This window comes from Manis javanica, chromosome 12 (assembly GCF_040802235.1).
Source record: "Manis javanica isolate MJ-LG chromosome 12, MJ_LKY, whole genome shotgun sequence".
Taxonomy (NCBI): Eukaryota; Metazoa; Chordata; class Mammalia; order Pholidota; family Manidae; genus Manis; species Manis javanica.
The window spans coordinates 40016074-40043639 of record NC_133167.1 but is presented as its reverse complement, the minus strand read 5'-3'; the positions used below and the strand labels follow the sequence as shown (position 1 = coordinate 40043639).

At 43.0% G+C, this 27566-nt stretch overlaps 1 protein-coding gene and 1 long non-coding RNA gene across 2 annotated transcripts; one reads left to right on the top strand and one right to left on the bottom strand.

Moving 5' to 3' along the window:
* LOC140845015 (coiled-coil domain-containing protein 150-like) lies at positions 1 to 25876 on the bottom strand. Its single transcript, XM_073218472.1, is given in 13 exon segments — positions 1 to 56; positions 59 to 116; positions 405 to 524; positions 2485 to 2571; positions 3271 to 3432; positions 3523 to 3591; positions 4019 to 4213; positions 17823 to 17949; positions 18859 to 19028; positions 19819 to 19912; positions 20990 to 21159; positions 22001 to 22129; positions 25550 to 25876. Coding segments are annotated over 13 exon segments (1764 nt in total).
* Positions 10778 to 17700, top strand: LOC140845018 (uncharacterized). Its single transcript, XR_012123624.1, has 2 exons — positions 10778 to 10867; positions 15035 to 17700. It is a non-coding gene; the product is annotated as an uncharacterized lncRNA (long non-coding RNA).
* Positions 25877 to 27566: the final 1690 nt, after the last annotated feature.

Below are 27566 nucleotides of genomic sequence, written 5' to 3'. Positions count from 1 at the left end.
TCACTTTCTCTGTAGTTCAGAATGATACTTTTTGGGCACATGTCTAAGATTCTGTTATTTTCCCATTGATGTAAAACAGACTGGCTGGACATGATGTCTTGCCTTTTATCTGGGTTCTGTTGGAAAGAAAATATAACAGTGCTCAAACTGTCTGCAGAGCAGAGGACTTATTGTGTCTTAATGAGTATCACCTGTTTATCAAGGTGGGTGGATCTAAACCAGACAGTTTGGGAGAGGTGGAACTTTCAAGAAGGAAATTTAGTTCACTGGTTTTCCTAGGAGAAGTGAAAAGAAACCTAAAGATAAGTGGAGAGAAGCTAGATGAAAGAAGAACTTCCGTAGTTAGAAATATGAGAAGGAACAAATCCAAACACGGCTTAAGCCAGCCAGGCCTCCGTGCGCACCTCTCCCAGCCACCTGTCCTCCCGGGGCAGCCTCTGCAGCCGGTTTTCTGTCAGCTCGTGTTGTAGGCCGTGGAACCTGCACTTAAACCAGCGGTGAGCTTGTTCCAGGTTTGCTGTGATCTGAACATATAAACGTTATCATTAAAAATTACAACAAACAAACACTTGAAAGTTTTTTGTGTAGCTGTTAGATATGTAAAAGACCCAAATTCTGACTGCAAGGTCTTTGCAGCTTACTTGTGTAATACACATCCTAACAGATGAGGGAGCGAGTTCTGAGTGTGAAGTTAAGAATGCATGCAAGCTTGGCGTTTTTCACGCATTTGTTACTATTTCCTGGATGGGAGGTAAGGAAGGACGGGACCCAGGAGAAAAATAAGAATGGAAGTGTAAGATGGCATTGAAAATCAATGTGGCAGTTCAAGCTGTATTTTGAATTTTGAGTTCTGTTCTCTAAGACTAAATATGTCTCCAAAGTCCCTAAACTGTAGAGGCTAGATTTTTCTCTTGTGCTTTATGAAAGCAAGAGAATGATCTAGTGAAACTGGGCCAGGTGACTAAAAGTAGTATTCTTTTTATATCCTTTATCATTAAAATATTTTACATTTTTTGCTTAGGAGCTAAACTTCCCAGTTATCTTTTTTAGATTTGAAAATACTCCCTCTGTTATTCGACCTTTGAAGGTGATCTGGAATCAGTATTCATTAATTTGACAAATATTTATTAAGGGCCTTTTTCTGCCTGCCACTTTTCTAAGTACTTGGGATACTCTGGTATTCTGAAGGTAGAGCCTACAGGATTTTATTTTATACAAATGTTGCTTAAAAACATCTCCAGAACATATCCTTTAGAATAAAAAGTAAAATGACTGGTTTTCCCCCTTTGACTATTTGTTTCGTGGATAGCATTTTCACTTTCTGATTCTGAATTCTGAGAGAGCGACATATTTCTTTCTTTCTTTCCTGGGAGAAGGCAAGTACCCTGCAGAGAGCAGGGACATCCTCTGGCTTCTTTACTCTATGTCTTCAACACCTACTGTGGTATCTGCCATAAAATAGTCCTCAATAAATATGTACCACTGTGTATTTATATTAGCCAGGTCACAGTGTGGGTACAAAATAGCAAGGTAAGAAAACAGAGCTGCACTTGTCATCTGCCTCAGAAAGCCAGAAAGCTAAAATATTTACCAGATATGTCTGTGCATCCTGATGACAGTGACGCTCCCACCCCCCTCAGTCACACCCTCTCTTTCTCCAGCACTCTACCAGGGGGTGGCAGGAAAGATGCTTGGAACGGCATTGTATACCACGTCCCCTCTCGTATGGTGAATGAGAGGGGAGGTAACATTTATTGAAACTTATTCTGAGCCACTATGCAGAATAACAGTAATAGGTATTAATTTCCTGACTTCTATGGATATGGAAACTGGTTAAAGTAAATATAACTTAAGGACACAGTAAGTGTCACAGTTGGCATTCACGTTCATGTTTGTCAGAGTCCATATTCCTTTTCACATACCATCCTGACAGTCACATTGTCATGTGATTTAATGGCTATAAAAGGGCTGAATCATGATCGACTGACAGCAAAGGCAATGTGACACTTTAAGCTTAAGAACCTGTTTTCTAATCTGGAAAATGAGGGGTGGTTGTGGTAGACTAGTGATTTCAAATGTTCTTTCCAGCTCTAATCTATGATTTTAAACAGAACAGAGAAAGCAGATTCAGAAATTAATAGGGCCTACTTTACACTTCTAGTTATTGATTGAACAAAGAGCTTCCACTTTTATTTTTCATATCAAATGATGCACTGAAATCCACAAACAATGGTGGTCTTCCCTTCTTATATTTAGTGGTAGGAATTTGGGCTTCAGGGTTAACCTTTCAGCATTCTCATCAGGACACGGAATCTTAATCTAAAAATTACTTGTTCTTTATAACAGATTATACTTGGTATGTTACTGGTGCTTGTATTCCTGGCAACTATATTAATGATGGGATTCTACACTGACCTGTGTATTTCAAGGTCATTGTGGCTGAGGAAGTTCATCTAAGTCTTTATGCCCCTGGGTCTGGCTTACCTGTTCTGATTCCATACTGGCCTCTTTCAGTTTATTCTCTGTTGCCTCTTTATATTTCTTCAGGTATCTGACAGTTTGTTCCAATTCCTGAAAACATGACACAAAAATCTTTACAACCTCCCAATGTAACATATGCAACAAAAAGCTTCCATATTGTATAAGTGGGCAGGGAAATTATGAAAGTATGATGGGGTACTTTCTTACTTCAGGCGCTACCAGAATACAAGATAAAACCTATTATCAGTTTAACCTACCGTGTACATAGGTGCATGACTACAGATTTTGATTTATGGATTCTCCTGAGAAAAAGTGACTAACATCTCCTTCCAGAATTGGAGGGATAGTTTTCATTGAAGACATTCTCTGGTGGAAGGCAGGAAAGAGCTTGGTCTCTTTAATTCCCTTTTCAGTGATATAATGTCATGCTTTGCATTAGATTGGGAATAGCTAAAAACCCTAGCAGCAGCAGGATCTGACCCACAGGGAAGGGCCAAGGAGGACAAATTTCCTGAAAGACAACGACAGTCAGTGCAGAAGTCTTGCTTAGTAACAAGTATTTTGCATATGTGCATTTAAAATGAATATTTTTAAGTCGACAACAGAGAGCTTGTGTGCTCTTCAAAGCTATAGGCTTCTTCCTAGATAACTATGATTCTAAGGACTTAGCTAAGATGAAAGTTCACATTTGTTTTCTTCCACAGAATCTAGAAAATGTAGGTGCTCTAACGCTGAGCTCGGGCATACATTGCATGATAATCTTCAGGCTGAAACGTCGGAAGCCTTTACCTGGCACCGATTCTCCAGTTCTTGCCTTATGTTCCGCTCTGCCTCAAGGCGCAGCTCTTGCTGTTTATTCTCTGTTGACATATTATACTGGCTCCTGGCCAACAGCTGCACCTCTTTCTGTAGGCTAGCCATTTCAGATACAAATTTCTGGATACTCAGTGACTGGTAGGGCACAAAGGAGGAGGTAGTTGTTAAACCTGTCCACGTTTGGGATTTTATGTGAATGGTAAATAGTTTGTGGAAATCATCTACCTGTTCATAGTTTTTTTTCTGATATTGATCCTTAATTAGCTCCATTTGCCTCAATTCTGTTTCTATTTGCTGAAAGTAAATATGGAAACAACAAAGACAGATGATCAGTGGAAAGACTGGCTTGCTCTTTTCACCTACAGGCTGACAGAGAACCTCGGAAGGCCCAGACATCAGCTCCTGCTGGGCTCTCCCTCCTGTCTGCCCTCTGACCCCAAAAGAGCAGGTTCCTGCGCAGTCCTGGGGAGACACAGATGGGCAGCCAGAATGCGACTCAGGCAGCTAATACGGAACCAAACGTGGGCGTGGCCGGTGCCTCTGCTGGGGAGAGAGGGTGCCCCAAGGCAAGCCGCTCCGTCCGTCCCGGTGCAGCCAAGGCTCCCAGGGAACACGTGGCGCCGGCAGTGCTCTGGGCCGACTTCCCCGGGGCACCACCCCCTGGCTGCCTCCCTGTCAGATCCTAGGGAAGTGTGGGGAGATTTTGCGTTTCTCATACAACCTTCATTCTCTCAATATTCTGAGCATTATTCGCCCTAGCCGACAAGTGGAGCTGAATTTGGTCCTTTTGATTCTTTATTTTCTCGTTGTTGCTGTTCAGTGTCTTTTCCAGCTCAGTAAGTTTCTGCCGCAGCTCTCGGTTGGTCCGGGATATTTCCGCTGATCTGATGTTGGCTTCGTCGAGGGCTTTCTTGAGCTGTAGAACCAGAAGGAAAGTTAGAACATTTTGATCTTCCATTCAGCGAGAGAAGTTTATGTATGTTTAGCTTTATCCTTGTATTTTGTTGCCTTTGGACATTTTAAAAAGGAGGGTAAATACAGCAGTAACAATGATGTCTGATAAAGTATATTTGTGGAATAACAAAGTGATTTTTGCAATTTTTCACATTAAAAAACACAACCTTTCTCAGAACAGATAAACAATGTAAATATATGTTCATCATCTGGTTTTTAAGAGTGTGGCTGCAGAGTCAGACCAGAGTTCAAATCTCAGCTTCCCCTACTAGCCAAGCAATTTTGGATAATCAGCTTCCCTAAGGCTCAGGCTCATCCCTGGAAAAGTGAGGGCAGAGCCTCCCTCATGAGGTTCAGGTACCAGGTATATGAGATGAAGCAGAGAAGCATGCGGGGCCTGGGACACGGTCCCTGCTCAGTGCTCGTCACTGTGCCTTAAGCCTCTCTCTCTGTCATTTGTGACCTCCCGTGTGCAGAAGTGAAAATAAGTCATGTGGTAGTTTATAATACTTGCCGGTTATTGACTATCATTACATGTATTTTTATGTTTTTGTTTTAAAGATTTTAATAACTTACCTAGTGAAAAAATAGCATAGTAATTGCTATTAAAAAAAACAAGACAGCAGGCCCCTAATGGAGTCACCTATGCGAAGCCCTACATCACCAAACTGACCTGCCTTAGGGTTCCGGTTTTCCCAGACATGTAATCCTAAACCACTCCATCAGGAGGTGCCCGAGGAGCACGGGCTGCGCGAAGGAAGGTAACCCTGTGTAACCAACCTGCTTTTGTCTAGTCTAGCTTCCTTGTTCCCACCACTCCTTTCTACCTGTAACAGCCTTTCACTTTGTACACCTCCTCAGAGTTCATTTCTATCTGCTAGATTGGCAAATTTGAATGAACTTTCACTCAAACAACTCTTAATAGATAAACTGAGGCATATTAAAACTTTTAAGTCTGGTGTCAGGAGGGAACTAAAGGCGGCTCCTGATGGCCCTCGCCTGGCAAAGAACCCACTGGCCCCTGAGCGCCCTGCTTCCTCCATTCCGCTAGAGGTCATGGCGTGTGTCCCTCGAGAATCTGTGGCTTTGTGTTATGAACTTTCAGTTGGAGCATTTCTTTCTCCAGATTGGGTCTAGAAACTAGCTGGAGTTGGACTGGTTCCTGGGACAGACTGGGTCTCTCTTAGGCTGGACTGGGTCCCCTATGAGGCCTTAGGTGAAGAGATGTTTGCTTGTTCACCTTAAAACAGAGATAATTTCGAATTACAGTGGCCACAGTGGGGAACTTTTAACCTTGATAAGCTTATCCATTTATGAGGTGCTCTAGAGAAAAAAGGGTCTCAGCTGAGCACTCGCTGTAAGGAGTAGAGGGAAACCTATTTTTCCTCCTCTAGTTTCTGGTGTCCAGGATGAGACTTGCTTGGATATCCCACTGGCTCCAGAGCCTACAGATAGGATCCTGAGAAAACCGGCAGAAGCCAGCAAAGGGCTCACTAGAATCAGCTCTCCCAGGCCTCTGTCTGTGGCGGCTGGTGAAGGGAGGGATGTGAGATTTCATGTCGTTTCTTCCTTTCCAAATTCTTACAGAACTGTCAGAAACACCTGTAAGAATTAGATCTTGGAACTGTGACTCGGGAATTTGCTTTTGGGGACCTGCTGGTGGTTGATCCTCTCCCTCCCGGGAAAAGCGACTGCCTTCATGTTTGTCTCATTTTGTGTCCTGAGAAGTGTGTGAGGTCTGCGGCCCCACTACCATGGCTGAAGAGAACACAGGCTGTAGTGCACTTGTGGCTAGCGCTCTACTCGCTGTTCTCAGCTCTCGGGGGAATTGTCTTTGTTTTCTTTTGGAGTAGCTCTGGATCTTGGGAGGAAAGGATTTTTGGCACCCTCTTTGGGGGTATCTCTTGTGTCCATAGGGTTTTCAGTACTGCCCAGGAATATTTACTGTTTGTCCCAGCTGAATCCTGGCAAGACACTTGACAGGATTTTTTTGTTTTTTTAAGTAGCTGTGTGGTCAAACTGGTAGGGTCAGAAGTTAGGGAAATTGGACCCTGATATTCAGAACCTGATAAGAACTTTGCAAAGACCTTTTGCTCTAAGCTAAAATGAAACTATGTATCAAGAGGGAAAGAAAAACATTCTGAAGCTTTTGTGGGAGGATGCACTAAACATCCCCAAGACACACAGCTCTCAATCTAGAACATAGGAATTTTTTTATTTCTATCTTAGTTGAAGATCTTCTTCCTGCTATAAAGAGGCAAACTGAAAATAGTGTAGTTGGATGGGTGGGTCAGACTCAAACAAGAATTACCAGGAGGCACAAACAGATCTTAGAGGTTTTGTTTTAAAATTTTAGCCATGAGACAGATAACAGCACTAAGAAACTCATAGTTTAAAAGGAATTGGTTTACCTGCTTAGATGGCTTCCCTTGGCAGACCCCTGCTGCTCTGGCTAGGAGTAAGTGCAAAGGACGCTACAATCAGGAACCTTTCCTTAACATTTGAAGATATTGCAGAATCTGCTGCTAAAGCAATAGCTGCCCAAGAAAAATCCCTAGATGCTCTGGCCAAAATTTCTTGATAATAGACTAGCCCTTGGTCCTCTTTTAGCTGAGCAAGGAGGTTACATTATGGCCAACACCACTTACTGTACTTGGGTTGATACTTTTGGGGGAGATTGAGACTCAGCTATATAAGCCAACTGGCTCATTCAGTGATCTTAACAAAGTAATTCCTTCCAAGAGGTCTTTCTTTCAGTTACTTGATTTTGATAGATTTGGGCCTTGAGGATCATGACTCTGAAGTACACTCCAGACACGGGGAATTATCCTGCTTACGGTAATCATAGGAGTCTCCCTAGTGAGCTATTATATTCTCTTAGCAGCTTTAAATGCACATTCACAGCTGTTAAGCGGCAAGCAAATTTTTAATACGTCTCAGTTTATCTTTTGACATTACTTGGTTCACTTTACAGTTTCCCTCTTCCTCATGTGTACCCACTTAGTTTTAGGAAGAAGCAGCAGTTGAGAAGGGGGAAGATGAGAAGGTGGTATTCTCTAGGGCTGGTAGTGTTTAACATATCAAAGAAGTAAAAATTATGTGTACCTTTTCTCTCTATAGTTCATTCCTGTCACATATTTCCTAATTTAACCCTCAAAACAAACCTGTAAAAAAGGTGTGACTATTACAATTTTTTGATTGGGGAAACTGACACGCAGAAGTCCTGCCATCTGCACAGATAATGATCGCACAGCTAACAGGAGGCAAGCTGGGACCCTTGAGCAGGGTACTGAGCACTGGCCCCTGCTGCTGAGTCCTCTCCGATGTCACGTTCTTAGTCTTCACTGGGCCTTGCTAGAAGGGTTTAAGTATTCGAAGTATTCTGAACAGCTGTCTGATTAAAGGTACCTTTATTTTCAGTGCACCTTTTTGTTTCCCACAGAATTTGCTTTTTATAACACTTTAAATATTTACATACTGCTTTGCAATTCACAAAGCACTATACAAATAGTTGAATTTGACTTGGTGAATGGTCTCTGTAAACTGCATTGCTAAATGCCATCAACTTTGGCAAAATACAGATCAGCCACCCCAACCAATATCTGGAATTATTTTAATTCCTTCTTCCCCTTTGTTCATGATACATTTAGTGTCTGATGATTTTTCTACTGGCTTTTTTAATTTAGTTCTTTATTTTCAACAGAATGGCTTTGACTGGCCCTAATCATCTAAAACCTAACTGGTCTAGTTTTCTTGAGCCATGCCTTCAGTTTCTGTCTGTTCTTGCCTACTCTCCAATGCGATCAGACTCACCTTCCTAAGGACTTACACCACACCACCCCTTTCCCAGGCACTTACAGAGGTCCAGTTTTACCTAACAGTTCATACCCAACATTCTGGTAGTCAAGGCCATCTACCAGCTTGTCCCATCTAAGCCGACCACTCTTTCTCAGATATTTCCTAAAGTCTCTGCTCTGATAGAGACAAGCCCTTCTCGTTTGCTTGCATGTCTTGTTCATATTTGTACTGAAGCTTTGTCCTTTCACACACAGTGTCCCAGCCCTGTCAGTTCTGCTAGTGTCATCCAGTACTTTGGTTCGGCTTCCCTTCTCCTTCTATCACCCAACCAGCCTAAAACAAACCTTCCCTTACTTCAAATTCCTACAAAATTGTACACAGCCTCTAACTACCCAACAAAGGTCCTCTGATGTTTTCCCTATTTGTCTTATGTTGAGTAGAGATCACAATTAAACAAAGGTCATTTAGCACACACGAGAGCGTGGACTGTATCTTCTGCTGCTTTGCATGTGCCTCTCAGAAGGCAGATGCATGATGGATGTTAAGTGACTTGAGGAAACGGGTGGATTTGGTATCTATCAGAAGGCAGTCTCCTTATTCCTCTATCTCCACTCAGTTGTCCCTCTCTGATGGGAAAAGCTCTCATCGGAACAGTCCCAGTCTGGGCAGAAGAATTGTATATCAGAAATTGGTTTCTTTTGTGTGTTGATTTACAAACGACACTGAGACTGACTTGATTGCAACTGCCTTGCCGGTCAAAGGGGGATTAGAAGACCGAAAGAACAACTCTGGCCATTCTTGGAAACCTTATGTAAGAATGAATTACCATGAGAATGGCCATCTTCAAGGCCGAAAAGCCATTTTCTGAGTAGGTGACTCAGGAAAGGAGGAACTGGTTAAGGCTTGATAAACGGGTGTTGAAGAACTAGGTTATCATATACACCGGGTTGTGGGCGGCTGCGACCCCTTGGTCAGCTAATCATGCATACCGAGTTGTGGGGCGGTTGCCACTCTGGTCAGCTTATCTTGCTGAAGCTCCCTAACATTTGAGGAGTGGTCTTATCTTGCTTTTGCTTAACCCCCAGGATGTGGCACAAGCCAGAAATTATGGGAAAATTACTATGAGTAAATGCTTTTTGAAAATGCCATATAAACCCCTGGCTTTGAGTGCTCTGGGTCCTTGTTGAAACCCGCTGCACCGGGCGGACACTTGGACCCCCAACTAGCTGGAAATAAACCTCGCTGCGTGACTTGCATTATCGTGAGTGTCTTCTGTCTATTTGAGAGGTGGTCGACTCCGGACCCTAACATTTTGAGGGCTCGTACAGAATTGCTAGATCCCTCCTCAGGGAGACAGACGATCCCCCGATACCGAGGTGTACTCAGAAGCCGTGGCAGGAGGTTTGGCCACCTCCAAGAGGGGAGGACTGAAACAGGTTCTCGACCGGAGAGTCTGAAACAGGCCTCTGCCCTGTCTCAATTGAGAAATCTCACGGAAAGGAAGGAGCGGGTAACGACCCTGGAGGCTCCACTACTGGAAGTCGCGGGAGACGTCCCCGACGAGGCGGTGCCTGAACGACCGTCCTTAGTGGACGCCGTTTGGACAGCTAGGTAAGGATCCTGAGGGTTGTGTGATTGAGACGGAGCGCCTGTGGATGTGGTGTGGCTGAACCGGTCGCGTGGGTGTTAGAAAACTCGGTTCTGAATTTGTATGTTTGCTGGCTTTGTGTCCCTTGTCTTTTTCTGGCTTCTTTTTGTAATAATAATGTGACAGGCTCAAGTAACACCTAAAACCCTGCTCCTGATGCCACGTTCCCTGAGATCCGCACCAAGGCTCCACAATTATGGCATGGAAATAAAGAAAGGTAAGTTTGATACCCTCTGCTCTAAAGAATGGCCTACTTTGAAGGTGGGCTGGCCACCCCAGGGGGACCTTTTCCCTGGACATTATTAAGAGAGTCTGAGGTGTTATCAGCCGGCCCGAATTACAGGGCCACCCAGACCAATACCCCTATATTTTGTCTGTGGCAGGCTTTGGTGGAAAGTCCTCCCTCCTGGCTAAAGCCATTTGTACTCCGAGAAGCCAGAGGAACCCACCTCGAGTACTGGCCATCTCTCAGGCTCCCAACCACCTGACTGCACCCACTCTTATGGCCCGTTCGAAACTCCCGGGGGACCCATCCAAGAAACCCATCTTACAGGCAGGGTCAGACCTGTACCCCTCCCTGATAGACCTAGATCTTGAAGAAAACCAGAGACCCCCCTCCATACGTGCCTGTGGCGCCGCTCCAACCTGAGGCGGCCCACCCCTCCTTAGCCCCCTCACTCGCGTCGCCTCCCTGTCAGCCCCTCCCACCCCCAACCCAGGGACCACTGTCGGGATTAAGGGCCCCGCAGGCACAGGGAAGAGACCTCAGAAGAGGAACCGTCCTCCTCCACCTCAGCCAGGGCCCCCGTTCTCCCCGTACAGGCCCTGGGAGGGTACTGGCCCAGGTGGGGAATGATCTTTCCAGTATTGGCCTCCTTTTCAAGTAGTGATCTGTATAACTGGAAGGCTCATAACCCCCCTTTTTCTGAAGATCCAAGGGGTCTAATGGACTTTATTTGCGTCTGTCATGCATACACATAAACCCCACCTGGGACGATTGTCAGCAGCTGCTTAAGACCTGTGTTCACTACTGAAGAACGTGAGCGAATCCTCACGGAGACCAGAAAGAATGTCCCCGGGGCGACAATGGACAGCCGACAACCTTGCCGGACCTGATGGACGAGCGCTTCCCCCTGAATAGACCGGATTGGGACTTTGGGAACGCAGAAGGTAGGGAGCGTCGCCGAGTCTACCGCCAGACTCTTATGGCAGGTCTCTGAGCGGCGGCAGCGCTGCCCCACCAATTTGGCTAAGGTAACAGCTGTAATGCCAGGGAAAAGTGAAAAGCCCGGCTGTATTTTTAGAATGCCTCTATGATGCTTATAGACAGTACACCCCTCTAGACCCCCTTGCAGAGGAGAATCAGTCAGCTATAATTATGTCCTTTATAAACCCAAGCTGCCCCAGATATTAGGAAAAAATTATATAAGCAAGAAGTGATTGGGGGAAATGACCATTCGAGATCTGATGGAAGTGGCAGAGAGGGTTTTCAACACTTGAGAGGCCCTGGAAGAAAGAGAGGATAGGATCAGAAAAGGACAATCAGGAGTAGAAGGAAAGAATTAGGAAAGAAGAGAGCACCTGGGTAGGGAAAGCAGGAGGCAGCATAAGGAGATGGCAGGAATCCTGCTGGCAGGGGTACAAAGGCACAGCCTGGGGAAGACCAGGTCCAACCGGACCGGCCCAGGCGACCTTGGGAAAGCCGCAGCGCAGGCTAGATAGGGGACAATGTGCATTCTGCAAAGAATATGGACATTGGAAGAGGGAATGCCCCAAGTGCCAGGCCAGACACAGACAAGACGCTCAGGTTTTGCTGGCAGGAATGGACAGTGACTAGGGGAGATGGGACTCGGGTCCCCTCCCCAAGTCTTGGGTAACTGTGTATTGTAGAGGGGAAACCAATGGGATTCATGGTAGACACAGGAGCCCAGTACTCAGTTTTAAACAAGCCTACAGAGATCCTGTCTCAGAAAACCAGCCTGGTGCAAGGGGCAACTGGGTCCAAAGTTTATTGATGGACCAGTAAGCGCCAGGTGGACTTGGGCCACAATCAAATGACCCACTCCTTCCCGGATTATCCCTAAATGCCTGGCCCCCTTGTTAGGGCGTGATCTCCTAACCAAGGTCCGGGCCTGTATCCACTTTGAGCCGGACAGCATCAAAGTGATGGACGGCCAAGGACAGCCCCTTCATGTCCTGACCCTGTCCCTCGCGGATGAGCGGTCACCTGTTTGCCATGCATGGCACCTCTCCCCCTACAGAGTGGGCCCCATGAGTTGGATTACTGGCTTAGAATGTACAGTCAGGGCATGGGGCAGAAATAGCGGGTGTGGGTGTCTGGCAGCCCACCGAGCACCAGCAGTGGTCGAAAGTCAAAGCCTCGGCCCAGCCTATTTGGGGTCCGGACAATACACCCAATGTCCACTGAGGCGCGAAAGGGGATTGCCCCACACATTAACTGCCTCTTAGAAGCTGGGGATACTGAAACCCTGCCACTCCGCCTGAAACACCCCACTTCTTCCCATTAAGAAACCAGGGGGAAAAGATTACAGGCCAGTCCAGGACTTGAGGGAAGTAAATAAGAGAACCGAGGGACATCGCACCCCACAGTCCCCAACCCGTTACACCTTACTAAGTCACTTGCCCCCTTCACATGTTTGGTACACCACCCTAGACCTAAGGGGATGTTTTTTTTAGCATAGCCCTGGCACCCAGCAGCCAAAACATTTTTTGCCTTTGAATGGCATGATGACAACACGGGAACCCATGGACAGTTGACTTGGACTAGACTGCCACAGAGCTTCAAAAACTCTCCAACCCTGTTTTAATGAAGCCTTAAATCAGGACCTGGACTCGTTTCGCCCAGAGCCATGATTCAGTTACACTCCTGCAATTACGTAGATGACTTGCTTCTGGCAGCCCCCACCGAGGCTAAATGCCGACAGGCCACTGGAGACCTCCTCCAGGAACTAGGACAATTGGGCTATCGAGCCAGTGCAAAGAAGGCTCAAATATGCAGTCAGACAGTCCACTTACCTAGGATATGAATTAAGCGAAGGAACCAGATGGCTAATAAAGGCCATGAAAGAGACTATTCTTAGGCTTCCAGTCCTGACCTCAGTCCGAGAGGTCTGCGAGTTTCTAGGGACGGCAGGCTACTGCCGACTATGGATTTTGGGGTAATGCTGAGAAAGCAGGGCCCCTGTATGAAGCAATCAAAGATAAGGCCCCCTGGGCCTGGGGGCCAAATCAACGAAAGCCCTTTGACGAACTCAAGGCTGCCCTCTTAAAGGCACCAGCCCTGGCGTTACCAGACCCCCTAAAATCCTTCACCCTCTTTGTCGATGAGAGGAAGGGGATAGCAAAAGGAGTGCTAATGCAGCACCCTGGGGCCATGGAAGCGTCCCGGTTGCCTATTTATCCAAAAAAACTTGATCCAGTTGCAGGAGGATGGCCCCCATGTCTAAGGATCATCGCCGCAGTGGCCGCTAATGGTAAAAGACGCAGACAAACTCACCTTTGGGCAGCATCTAAAGGGTGGTAAACTCCTCATGCAATAGAGGGAGTCCTGAAGCACCCCCCTGGTAAGTGGATGACTAATACCCGCCTGACCCATTACCAGGGACTCCTGTTGGATGCACCCCAGATCATCTATGCCAAACCTGCTGTTCTAAATCTAGCCACCCTTCTGCTGACCCCAGATCTAGAGGTCCCCCCTGCATGAATGCCAAGAAATCCTGGGAGAGATCACTCAGGTGCGCCCTGACCTTCAGGACGTTGCCCTCCACAACAGTGAGTTGGTATGGTACACTGGCAGAAGCAGCTTCATCATGGACGGGATGCGAAGGGCAGGTGTGGCAGTAGTAGACCAAGATGGGAATGTCATCTGGAGTGCCTCGCTTCCCCCGGGGACCTCAGCCCAAAAAGTTGAACTGATTTCGCAGGCAGAGGTGCTAGAATGAGCTGAAGAGAGATGGGGTGGCCTGTCTACACCAGATTAGCCGCTATGCTTTCGGCACTGTCCATGTGCATGAAGCCATCTACCGGGAGAGGGGGCTTTGTTACAGCAGAAGGAAAGAACTACACAATCTCCCAGAGGTACAGAGGTTGCTAGCAGCTGTGCAAAAGCCCTGGGCAGTTGCAGTGGTTTCACCATCCCTGGACACCAGTCTGCCCGAACCTCGGAAGCTGAGGGAAACTGGTGAGTAGATGAGGCCGCAAAAAAAGGCGGCAATAGCTTCACCAGCTTTGGCACTCGCCCTGCCAGCACTCGAGCTTCCGCGCCTGCCCCTGCGACCTGATTACACCCCAGAAGATCTCCAGTGGATCCAAAACCACCACTGCCCAGAGCTTGATCAACATGGGTGGCATCGAGACCCAGAAGGAAGACTAATACTGCCAGCAAAACTAGGACTGTTCCTCCTTTCCAACCTGCACCAAGCCACCCATTTAGGAAAGAGAAAGTTGCTGACAGTTCTCAAGTCCACCCGCCTTAAGCTCCAACAACAAGCCGTCCAGATCCAGGAAATCATGGACCGATGTGTTGGGTGCCAGGCTATGAGACCCAGTAGGAAGGGACCCCTACACACAGGAACAAGGGTATGGGGGAGGGGGCCGGGACGGAGCTGGGAGGTAGATTTTACTGAAGTAAAGCCTGGGAAGTATGGGTATAAGTACTTGCTAGTATTTGTTGATATTTTGTCAGGCTGGGTAGAAGCCTTCCCCACAAAACGAGAGACTGCCCAGGTTGTTGCTAAGGCATTACTAGAAGAAATCATATCCCAATATGGGGTCCCTGAGGTTTTAGGGTCTGATAATGGTCTGGCTTTCATCAGTAAAATCCTAAAAGGACTGGCCCAAGCGGTGGGGACTAATTGGAATTTACATTGTGAATATAATCCCCAGAGCTCAGGGCAAGTAGAATGAATTGGGCCCTGAAAGAGACCTTATCTAAATTAGCCATCGAGACTGGTGGGGACTGGGTGACCCTCCTACCCTGTGCTATCTTCTGGGTTCGGAACTCCTCTTATGTGCACAGATTGACTCCCTTCGAAATTCTGTATGGGAGACCACCCCCCCATTATTGTCCGTGCCTTGCCGGACCAAGACCCTAATGTAACCCCAAATTATCTAGCCAGTTTGAAGGCCCTGCAGAAAGTCTAACATGAGATTTGGCCCTTGGTGCGCTCTTTGTATGAGACAAGAGACACACCGAACCCAGAACATGGCATCGCCCCAGGGGATTGGGTATGGGTAAAGAGGCACAGGACCCAAACCTTAGAAAAAAGATGGAAAGGTCCTTATGTAGTTGTTCTGGTTACCCCAACTGCCGTAAAGGTTGATGGCGTTGGACCTTGGGTCCACCACTCCCGCGTGCGCTGAGCCACCCAGCCAGAGCAAAGACAAGCCAGAGAGTGGACCGTGCGGTGGCACCATGATAACCCCCTGAAACTACAGATCTCGAGACCTCGAGAACACCCTGAACCTCCCGCCCAGCCTGATGATGAAGTGGCTACTAGTCCTGACCCCACTCAACAACTGGAAAGAAAACCATGCAGAGACCAACCCTCATCGACCTTGTAAGCAGACATGGATCCCGATGGATGGAAAAACTGGTAAAACCTTCAACGAAACCTCCAGCACGTCCCCACTAAACACCTGGTTCCCTGACTTGTACTTGAACGTAGACAAGGTAGCAGACATTGAAGGAATGAAAGGGGGAAGCTGGCGTAAAGTGCGCAGCGCCGGATCTCTGTAAGTCGAAATGGGTTTTATGCATGTCTTGGGTTTCGGGAAGGACCAGAGGGGCTTCAGTGTGAAGGAGCTGAGTCCCTTTACTGTGCACAATGGAGTTGTGTTACCACCAATGATGGAGAGCAAAAATGGCAAGTAACCCCGCTCCTCAGCACTCTCTCATTTATTAAGCCATGCACCCGAACTCGGTACAATTCTAACTGCAATCTAGTAAAGCTCCAGTTTACAGAAGAAGGGAAAAGAGACAAGCGATGGCTATCAGGGTTAACTTGGGGCCTACTTCTCTATCAGAAACCTATGTTTGGAACTCTTCTCCAGATCAAATTGAGAACCAAGGTGATAGTCACAGCTCCTGTGGGTCCAAATCTAGTGTTAGCTTCTCCCGCCCCCCGCCCAAATCAGGTATTGGTAATGAGTCCAATAAGTCCAAATCAGGCATTGGCTCCTCCCGCCCCTACTAAAAGCCCAGATAACAAGAACACCCCAAAAAAGGTAACAAAACCCCAGACTCTTATCCACAATACAGTGCTGGTGGGAGGTGTGGTTGTGAGCACCTCTAATCACCTAATCACTTCTCCTTTGCTCGCCATGCTGGGCCTTATGGCTGGGCTCATCTCCATAGGAGGTACCTCTGTGACCCCCCTGGCACCTGCTGTGCAGGCTGCCGAGGACCCCCTATGGAAACTGATGCACGCTATGTATGAGACCCTTAATGCTACCAGCCGTGACTTCACAGCCTCCTGCTGGCTGTGTTATGATATAAAGCCTCCATTTTATGAAGCCATAGGTCTAACTGCCACTTATAATGTATTAACTAGTGTGAATCCCTCTCAGTGTTCATGGGGAGACCGTAAAATAGGCTTAACTCTACAGCATATAAGCGGTAAAGGGACCTGCCTGGGGAAAGTGCCACAGGATAAACAAAGTTTATGCACTTCCATAAATGCCGCCCCTAGTTGGAATAACATAAAGTGGCTAACCCCAGGAAGTGATGGATGGTGGATATGTTCCATGACTGGCCTCACCCCGTGCCTCTCATCCTCAGTCCTTAATGCTTCTAAAGAGTTCTGTATCCTAGTGACTGTGATACCCCGCATCCTCTACCACTCCAAGAAAGCATATATTCACATTGGAGTAAAGACACACGAGCCTAAGAGATAAGAGAGAGCCCATCACTGCTGTAACCATTGCTACTCTATTCAGTTTAGGACTAGCTGGGGCCGGAACTGGCATAGCCTCTCTGGCCACTCAACAAGCAGGTATGACATCCCCAAGAGCAGCCATAGATGAAGATATAGAGAGAGAATAGAGACCTCCATTAGTCATTTAGAAAAATCTCTCACCTCCCTATCCGAAGTCGTACTCTAAAATAGAAGAGGGCTTGATTTATTGTTCCTCCAACAAGGGGGAATATGTGCTGCGCTAGGAGAAGAATGCTGTTTTTACGCTGATCATACAGGAGTAGTAAAAAAATCCATGGCTAAAGTAAGAGAAGGATTAACCAAAAGAAAGAGAGAAAGAGAAGCACAACAAAACTGGCTTGAAGCATGGCTTAATAGGTCTCCCTGGTTTATCACCCTAGTTTCTACCCTAGTTGGCCCATTAATTTTACTTATATTCATTTTAACTTTTGGCCCCTGCATTCTAAACAAACTTATTAATTCTGTAAAAGACCGTGTTAATACCGTCCAACTCCTGTTCTTGAGACAACAATACGAAAAGTTGCCCGCTCCTGTGGGCCCCTACGACTGCCCTGCCCTACAAATGAGCAGGATTCCTCATTGTAACAACAGAAAGGGGGGAATGTAAGAATGAATTAGCATGAGAATGGCCATCTTCAAGGCCGAAAAGCCATTTTCTGAGTATGTGACTCAGGAAAGGAGGAACTGGGTAAGGCTTGCTTGATAAACAGGTGTTGAAAAACAAATTAATCATAGACACAGGGTTGTGGGCGGCTGCGACCCTGGTCAGCTAATCGTGCATAGCGAGTTGTGGGCAGTTGCCACTCTGGTCAGCTTCTCTTGCTGAACCACCCTAACATTTGAGGAGTGGTCTTATCTTGCTTTTGCTTAACCCCCAGGATGTGGCACTAGCCCAAAATTATGGAAAATTACTGTGAGTAAGTACTTTTTGAAAAAGCCATATAAACCCCTGGCTTTGAGTGCTCTGGGTCCTTGTTGAAACCCGCTGCGCCGGGCAGACACTTGGACCCCAGCTAGCTGGAAATAAACCTCGCTGTGTGACTTGCATTATCGTGAGTGTCTTCTGTCTATTTGAGAGGTGGTCGACTCCGGACCCTAACACTTAGAGCCGATTCTCCTCTTAAAGGCCTTGACCTAAGAAGAAACCTTTTTGTCCCCTGACGCCATACCTCACTTGTCTCCCGCTGCACTGCTTTCTTTGCAGTTTCTCTCTCTGTTTGAAATTGCTTTTTTAGAGCTTCTATGCATTCAGCGTGAAATTCTGCTTCCATTTTGGACTCTTCTGTCATCCGTTCTCTGTTTTGAAAAAGACAGATGATAGATCACTTTAGAAATCATCTTAGGAGGTAAGAAATACCTGGAGGGGAATTTGCAACTGTCCAAAGGTGTGTGATTTACAAATGAGATCAATTACCAGGTAAACCACACTGATCTGGAGCTCATAACAAAAGGAAAAAAAAAAACATTTACCTGTAGCATTAAAAACAAAAAGTCATTCAATATAAAAGGATCCAACCAAACCAGTGAAATACATACTCTTGTACTCTTGTCTTAAACCAATATTGAATAGTCTTGAGCAACATCTGGCCAGATCTCAAATATGAAAAATACCTTCTGTGCTTTAGCTTACACTTGTCTCCCATATCAATAATGTTCACTACCTGAAAGGAATAAAGATCTATGTGCACAGTGCATTTCCCTTGGTTTTAATTAATAACATTTTCATGGAAAGTTATTAATATCTAAGTCATATTTACCTAGACACAGTTTAAGACAAGGCTTTGGTAGCTGGACCTGAACTTGATGGGTTTGCTCTAACTAACCTCAGGCCAAAACTGAAAACAATTACTGTTTTAGCATTTGCTTAGATGGAGTCACCCACTCCTGGACAAGTTATTGTGCTGTTATTCCTTTTCCAAATCATACTTTTAAAGGACGCATAAGGATTTGACGGAGGAGGCTTGGCAGGAACAGTCCTTCCTGTCAAAAGCAGCGAGCTGAGGGGAGGGCTGACGAGGGGATCCATTTGACCACACGCCAGCCAGCCGGCGTCTGCTGTGCTCGGTCCTGCCTGTTCTTACCATGGCTCTTTGCTGGGGTATCATCTCAAAGTAGGAGACAAGGGTTTTCTGGTTTATGTGAATGAGCCAAACTTACTCCCCCTGAGGCTCTTCCCTACTTTCTCTGTGACTACACTGCCCTTACTTGAACGTTTCCAAACTGCGTCGCTCCAGTTCTTTGTTTTCCAGTTTCTGTTGAACATTGTCAAGCTTTGTCTGCAGGTGATTATTTGTCTGGAGAGCTTGCCCCAGGCTCATCGCCAGTTTCCTGTTGTCTTCTGTAGCTACATCTAGAGCTTTCTGTAGAGTCTTCATCTGAAAGAAGTGTTTTTAATTCCACAATAATAGATGCAAGAAGTTCATAACATCATATATTCACTCCTTACACTTTATTATCAGGTGGAAACAATAATTGGAACAGGAACCAGAGGTTCCAGATGCCTAGAATATGTATGTGGGAACTTATTACAGACATTGCTTAGGAAACTCTTAGAACGAATGGGAAGGGTAATGTTCCATTAGATCACTAGAGAGCTTTGGAAAATAGTCAACTTAATTTATCCTAAGTTTAAAATTTTAGACTAGTTGAATCCCCCCCTCCTGATCCTATGACCTTCTGGTCTTGCTGCCTAGAGAGATAAGAACTGACAACTTGTATATCCTTGTATATCCTTCCAGAAAAAGCTTATTTATATGAACTACCCATGTTTTGTATATGTGCCTATATACAGCTGTATATTCATGTGTGTGTGTGTGTGTATACATGTGAGCACACACAGGTGTGTGTCTTATTAATAGTGGGATCACTCTAGCTACTACTGCCTGAGATAAAAGTTAATCTCTAAGCCCTTTACCTTCTACAATCATTTATGCATTAATAAATGAAAATAATGTGGACCATATAAGACACAGAGAACTAGGCATAACTGTGAAACTCACTATAAGACCGCAGGTGCATTTCCCACTTGTAATTATGTCACTGTCCAAAGCACAGATTTGAATAGGAAGGAAATTTACCAATTGTTTTTTTCCATTTTTCTAAAATACAAGAGGACAATTAAATAAATAAATAAATAAAAATTATCTATAAAACCCTGACCCATACCTCACTGTTGTGCTGGGCATCCACAACAAGCATTCTCGCCTGCCACTGGTCCACTTCTGCTTCTAGTTTTTGCACCCTCTGTTGATTTAGAGCCCTAAAATTGGAAAACACAGAATAGGTAACTATAGAAAAGAACCACCCGGGAATAATACTGTTGGGACCTACAGGGCACTCTTCTTACAAGAAGCCCGCGTAGCATATGGAGTAGGCTACAGATGCTCAGAGTATCTGAGAGTTGACAGGTGACAATCAGCAGCCTCGGCTTCATATTAAGAAACTGAGGCTTCTGTGGATTAAAATTTGTCCCATCTGTAATTTAATTTGCCTTGGTACATTAAACTATCAATATGTGTTAACAACTAACCCATGGGCTGGTAATTTTATTGTGCTGTGTGTGTGTGTGTGTGTATCACTAGTACAAAAATGTATCACCTCTGGATGGATTGTCTTGCTGTCTTTGCTTCTAGAAACAACAGCTACCGAGAATTTTACTATGAATGGTAAATCTTTTTAATAACCATCACTTTGTTTTTTTAAGCTCAGATACACACAATATGTAAAAAATAAAGCAGCACAATGAAGTATATAAAACTCACTTGTACGCCCATAGCATAGAGGTAACATGTACCACTAAGACACTACAATTTATTTTAGAGGTTTTCCTAAATTCAGACCATTTGTTCATTAACCTAAAAGGGAAACTTTTATGTAACTTTGAAACATTCCAAGTAGTCTACCTATAAAACATGGCTAGCAGTTGTTCTCAGCATGTTCTAAAATAATTATTAATCTTTAAATAGGACACTGATAAATGGATAATTAATTCAAACCTAAGTAGGCACTTAGCTTCAATTATCCTGACAATTACTATTCTGTAGCCCTAAAGGGAGGTTTAAATGGTATAGAATACAGCAAGGGTATTACAGCAACGTATCACATGAATTTCTAGAATACATACTCTTTTATATCACTACAAAATATGAGAATTTTGAATTTCAGAAATCAGGGTTATTTCTAGTTCTGTATTTTCCCTAATTTGCTAGTTCTTTTAACACCATGAGTTTTTCACAAAGGAAGCTCTATAAAGTGACTTTGTTTCTTGATGGCACCGTGCTCCTTCCTATGCACTAGAAAATCACAAGTACAAAGACAGAAAAATAATCTCCCGTACCTTTCTTTCTTGAGGCCTGCAATCTCTGAGTCCCTCAGCCCAAGCTCTATTTGTACTTTTTCCAGAGCAGCTTGCATCTTACTGTGAGAAGTCAGCATGGTCTCCAACATGAGTGCAACTTTGCAGTTGTCTTCTTTAGCCTCTGCCAATTGCTGCTGAAAGTTTCCCACCTAACAGATAATGAGACAAGACAAAAATATTTGATGCTTTCTGGTTACTCTGCTGCTGCTCAGTCCCCTTACTTCCAGGGAAGAGCATGGAAACCAGCCATATTAGAATGCTCCAAGGAATAAAGTACATTTTTATTTTGTTTATGTTATTGTGTCTTTGAGAAAAAGACAACTAGACCCCTTATCCTATGGATCCTATGGAGACTGAGCAGGGCTTTCCAACAACTGTCAGAGTCCCAGCACATATTGGAACTGGAGACTTCAGGATCGACAACTTCTGGGGTCTAACGGTGGTCCCATGTTGGCCTGCGCTGGGCCTGCTCAGCTCTCTTATGACAGGGGGCAAGAACAAATCACATGTGGAACTCATCAATTCTTTTAGAAAAAAATAAAGTAGAAGCTGCTGAAGAATGATGTAACTCACAACCCTCTTCAGAGATGGAAAATATAGTAGCTGCTGTCAAGGACAAGTTGGGCTGTGACCTCTGTTCCCATCAAGCAAATACACTGTTAACTAGAAAGCATTTAGTGATTTAACAATATGAAATCATAGCAGTTTTATATCATGTTAATAAGACATAAGTAGGCAGAAGTTGTTATTACCTAGGTCAGATGTGTTTCAACAGAAAAATTTGGACTTTTGATGATTTTGAGACAGGAATTTAAAAAATTGGAATTAAGTTATATATTTTTAAGGGAAGTATTTTAAAGGTCTTCTAAAGTTTCCTTTACCAATCCTCATTTTTTTCTTAGTAAAGTAACAAGAAATGATTATGTCTTGCAAAAGATTTCATAAGAGCCTCATCTCAGTAAGAGACTTCAAAGAGGATTGATGCCTTGCCTTCTTATTCTCCCCGTCCTCCAAAGCCTCGAGGTCTCCTTTCAACTTCTGAGTCTCTCTCGGGGCTATAACACGACACTTCATTGTTTGTGAGAGCTCCTCCTCATTCTTTTCAAGAATGGATTTCTCCTTGGTAGAAAAAAAGGAATGGTAACTTTTCCAAAAGCATAATAAGATGCAGCAATTTAGAAATCAAACTTAAAATGTTTAAATATTCTTACTATAAATAAGAACCAGCATTATTCATTGTTTTCCCTTTAAAGAAAACTACAAAGCAAAAAAAAACCTGAATAAACATGGACAAGCCTTATATATGGTTTGTGATGATCCAAGTACAGAATAAGGGGTAAAGGAGATAAGACTATGAAGCTAAGATGTAAAATTACAGAGAAATATGATCATGGAATTTGAAAAATTTAATGTAAGTGCATGAATAGAATAAAAGCAAAGATGATTAAGTACTAAATAGTATCACAGAAGAATGAACCCTTATTAGAAGAATTAGATATTTATATCTCAAAACACTTGCTGTATCTACACAATCATTTCAGGTGATCTTCATACTAAACATCACTCTTTTAAAAAATTTTATTTTGAAATAATTATAGACCTACAGGATGTTGCAAAAAAAAGTGCAGACTCCCATGTACTCTTTGCCCTGCCTCTGATGAGTGATGTTTTATATTGCTGTAGTTCAACACCAAAACCAGGAAATTGACTTTGGTTCATTATTGTTAGTTAGATTAGTGGACTATAGACCTTACTCAGTTTTCACCATTTTTTAACCTCTGTTCATCTGTGTGTGTGCCCATGTGCATAGCTTTATGAACATTATTATGTGAATGCCACCACAGTCAAGATACAGAACCATTCCATCACCACAAAAGATTTCACTTGTGGTATTTCTTTGTATTCACATCTCCCCAAACCCATCCCCTGGCCACCGTTTTCTATTTCTATATAGAATTTAATATAATGTTATTTAATACAACTGATTTTTGTATAGGTAATACATTCACATTATTCTGTAACAGCTTTACTGGGGTATAATTGACATAAAATAAGCTGTGTATAGTTACAGTGTATATTCCATGTGTATAAACTCTTGAAACCATCGTCAAAACACTGAACATCTCCATCATCCCAAAAGTTCCCTTATGCCTCCTTGTAATCTCTCCCTTCTCTCCTCCTGTTCCTACATCTCTACCCAAAGCAACAACCGATCTGTGTTTCCTATCACAATAAATTAGTTTTTGTTTTCTAGAATTTTATATAAATGTAATCGTATGTACTTTTTTGAGTGGCTTTTTTCATTCAGCATAATTATTTTGAGATTCATTCAATCTTCTGTGTTTATCAATAGTTCATTCCTTTCTGTTGCTGAATAGTATTTTATTATGGGGATATGCCACAATTTACTTATCCATTCATCTGCTGGACACTTGAATTATTTCCAGTTTTAAGCTATTACAAACAAATATGCTGTGAAAAGTTGTGTACAAGTTTCTGTGCAGGCGTATGCTTTCATTATCTTTGGTAGATACTTAGGAGTGGAATGGCTGGGTCATACTGTAGTGGTTATGTTTCACTTTTAAAGAAACTACCAACCTATTTCCCAAGTGTTTGCATTACATTACCTTCCTTTTAGCAGTGTATGAGGCTTCCAGTTGTTCTACATCCTCACTAACACTTGGTATGACCAGCTTTTCAATTTACACATTCTAATAGGTATGGAGGCATATCTCATTGTGGTTTTAATTTGCATTTCCCTAACGACTAGTGTTTAACATCTTTTCAAGTCCTTATTTACCGCCCAAATTTATCTTTTTGGTGGGATGCCTGTTCAAATATTTTGCCATTCTTTTTCTTGGATTTTCCTAGTGAGTTTTGAGAATTTTTCATATTTTGGAGGCAAGTCCTTTATCAGATAGGTGATTTGCAAACATTTTCTTCCAGTGTATAGTTTATCTTCTGATTATCTTACCAATATCTTTGAAAAGCGCAGCTGTTAATTTATCATCTTTTTCCTTTATGACATTATGCTTTTGATGTCAACGCTTAAGAAATCTGCACAATTTAAGGTCACAAAGATTTCCTCCTGTTTTCTTCTAAACATTTTACAGTTTTGGGTTTTACATGTAGGGCTCTGATCAATTTTGAGTTAATTTTTATATACTGTGTGAGGTATAGATCAAAGGATTTTTGTTTGCTTTTGCATATGCCTACCCAGTTGCTCCAGCACTGTGTGCTGAAAAGGCCATCCTTTTTCTGCTTTCACTTTTGTTGAAAATGAAATGTTCATAAAGTTATTTTGAGTAGAAAGCACAGTTCACATTACACTTAAGGTACATAAGAGTGAAGTGTAAAATCTCCCAAACACTGAGTTTCCTTATGCAAAACTAAGTTTTTAAAAAAATGTAAATTGATTTTATATAAAATCAATGTATTGTGAATTAGGTATCTGCGCATTACAAGTGTATACATTCTTTCTCTTCTACCCCTTTGGAACACAAACAGTAAAATTCTACATGTACTCTTCTGCATCTTGTTTTAAACTATACATACACACATATGTATTGTATATATGTCTTTCAGCAGTATTCCAAACCATAGATACACAATGATTTATTTGGCCAGTGTCTTATTGATGGAATCTTGGTTGTTTCCAGTGTTTTGCTGCTACCGAACATGGTTACGAGTAACCTTGTAAACATGTCACATGTACAAGCTAGTGTATCTGTAGGTAAGAGTCCTAGAAGTACAATTGTGGGGGAAAGTAATAAATATTGCCAAATTGCCCTTCAGAGGAAGTTGTACCATTTTATACTCCCAACAGCAAAAAAGAATGTTTTCCCCACACTTTCCTCAAGGTTATTACACTTCTTTAAAACTTTTCACCTGTAACACTTAAAATACTTTTTCTGTGAGGATCCAAAAATAGTACACAAGCTGCCAATATGTAGGTTCTAAAAACCTATTTGATTTTGTTTTAGAAAGGTACAAAAAGCAGACTGTATTTTATAACCTTCTTATAAACACAATTTTACTAGTGTTTATAAGGCCACTAGCAAAAAATGTTCACAGAAATGTTCTAGTCAACTGTAGAAGACAAGCTATAGTACTTTCTATTTTTATGTATCAAACAAAGATGGATGCTCTAAAAAGTTTTCTTTGGAAAATACTGTCCATGTTCAAGTTTTTAGGGCTTTAAAGTATTTCTCTCTTAAAATCAGACTTTCTCTAAATATTTTACTGCAGATATTAAGGTTAGGTAGATACCTTTAAATTTAAAAAAAAATTAAAAACCTGAATGGTTACTGTTGAGGCAAATCTGGTATTTCTATGTCCAAAATAAAAATGAATTATGTGATAGCCAGAATACTGGTTTCAATCTACCTCGTCAGTTTTTCCTATTTGTGAAGAACCTGATTTCTTTATTGTTACTCATACCTCCAAACATTATCTTTCTGGGTTGTTATTGTTACTACTTTGCTTCATTGTGTTGTAAGTTGGAATTCCCTTACCATTTAATTTGTGGTCTTCACTTACCGAATTCACTTTAAGAAAATTTGGCGACTCATCATTTATTAATGGTCTTGAAGCAAGACTGTCTATTTTACCTTCCAGCCTTCCCTCCATAGTTTTAATAGCATTGAAAAGAGTCTTTAGAGAGATTCCAGAGTCTCCAATCTCCTGAGAAGATCTCCTCAAAGTCCGGGTCGGCGCACAGGTCACATGGCGTGTGGAGTTGGGAGTGACACTGGGCAGTGCAGCGGAGGCAGCTCCTTCCTTCCCAGTGTTCGCGTGGGGCTGATAGCTTTCAGGCGGCCTGGAAAGTGCAGGCCTCTCCGGAGACTTACTTCTTCTGGGCAGCATCACCAATTAGAAACAGTAAGATCAACTCAAGTAGAATTGTTTTCGAGTTCCCCTTTTACTAGGAGAAACAACACAATGTGCTAAATGAAACCGCAGTGGAAAATATGCTTGGAAATGTATTCCTTTGCTTTTAGAATGAAGAAATCGCACTGTAAAATATGTCCTAGTGAAGAAACACACTTTGAATCAAACTCCCTGTAGAAGAGCCTATCTCACAAAGGCCCGGTTTACCAGCATGCTCAGGGGTAGAACCCTAACAGGATTCTGTGTGAAGTCACAATATGGTTCCTTGGTTACCAGGGCTTTATGAGCACAGAGTTACAGATACAAAAGGCGCACATGCTTATGCTGAATGTTAAAGATTTAAAAAATGATGATTTCATACATGGTAAATTTATAAGACACTGAAGTGAATCTCTTTACATAACACATTCCTGGGTTATTTTCTTCACTAAATGTTGTGTATATGCGTTTTGTCTTTCTTTACTCATTTACTAAAATGCTACGTGACCTGCAGAAGGTTTTCAGCTTCCTTGGCCACATACTGACAAGTAATCACCTTCACTACTAACAGCTCTTTCAGGTGAGCTGTTGCAGGTGTGTCTTGGCGGCACTGAGTTCTGAGTTAGTCTTTTTATGTTGTTAAAATTTTAAAGATTAAGCAAAATTGGTTATTTACTTAATTAGGAATATTTCTCTCTTTCCAAAATATGGCTTGTTTGTATTGATTTTTTTTTAAGTATGGACAGTTATGTTCATTATATGAAAAATTACTTCATTTAAAATCACTTAGAACACTTTCACAAAACTGTATAAAAGATCAACATATTCTGTTTTTGCTCACCATGTATTTTACATAGTAATGTACATTTCTCTGTCTCTTAACAGTAAATTGCTGAAGATTACTTAACAATTTCCACTTCCACTGGCTGTTGGTGTGATCGCTTTTGGGTCAGCACATTTATACAGGGTTCCATGCTTTGTCTTCATTCCTCTTTTACTCCGTGCATTATGCAACTTCATGTAAATTGGATTTAAGGAATGCTAAAGATGATTTAAGCCTTTAGAGTCAGTAATAAGATGAACACATCATCAATGTGGACAGCAAGATCCTTTGGAGAAGACAAGTCTATTTTTACAGTATTGAAAATAGGAAATTAGTTTTGTAATGCTTGAGGAAAGTAGTTGAAGCATGGTTTTGTTTCGTGGTGTGTCATCTGTGTACTAGTCATTTTTGAAAAATTAGTAAAAGGATATAGTGGCCACTGTCTTTGAGGATTCCTCTTCACATCAACGAATCTGCTGACTGGCCATGGCAGTGATCTTCTACACAGTCAGTAAATGTGGCAGTTTGTAATCTCCCCTCAGGCATTCTGCTTATTTCATAAAAATTTCTTCTGAAAAGTGGTTACTTTGTATTTGCTATTTCAGTATACATACTGAGAAATCAGTCTTAAAGACTGATGAAATTTGCAACTTTTGGTTTCTCACAAATGAAATAGCCTGAAGAGTCTGGTCAACTTTTGGCAGCCACAATGAACTAAGTAGATCTTTTTCTCTTTTTTTACATCTCTAAAAATACAACTTTAAATTCTAAGGCGACATGTTTTCTTGGTAACTGAAGCAAGACTAATTAATGGGTGGAAACATAATTCAAATTCAAAACTTAATGAAATTTTCTAGTACTTTT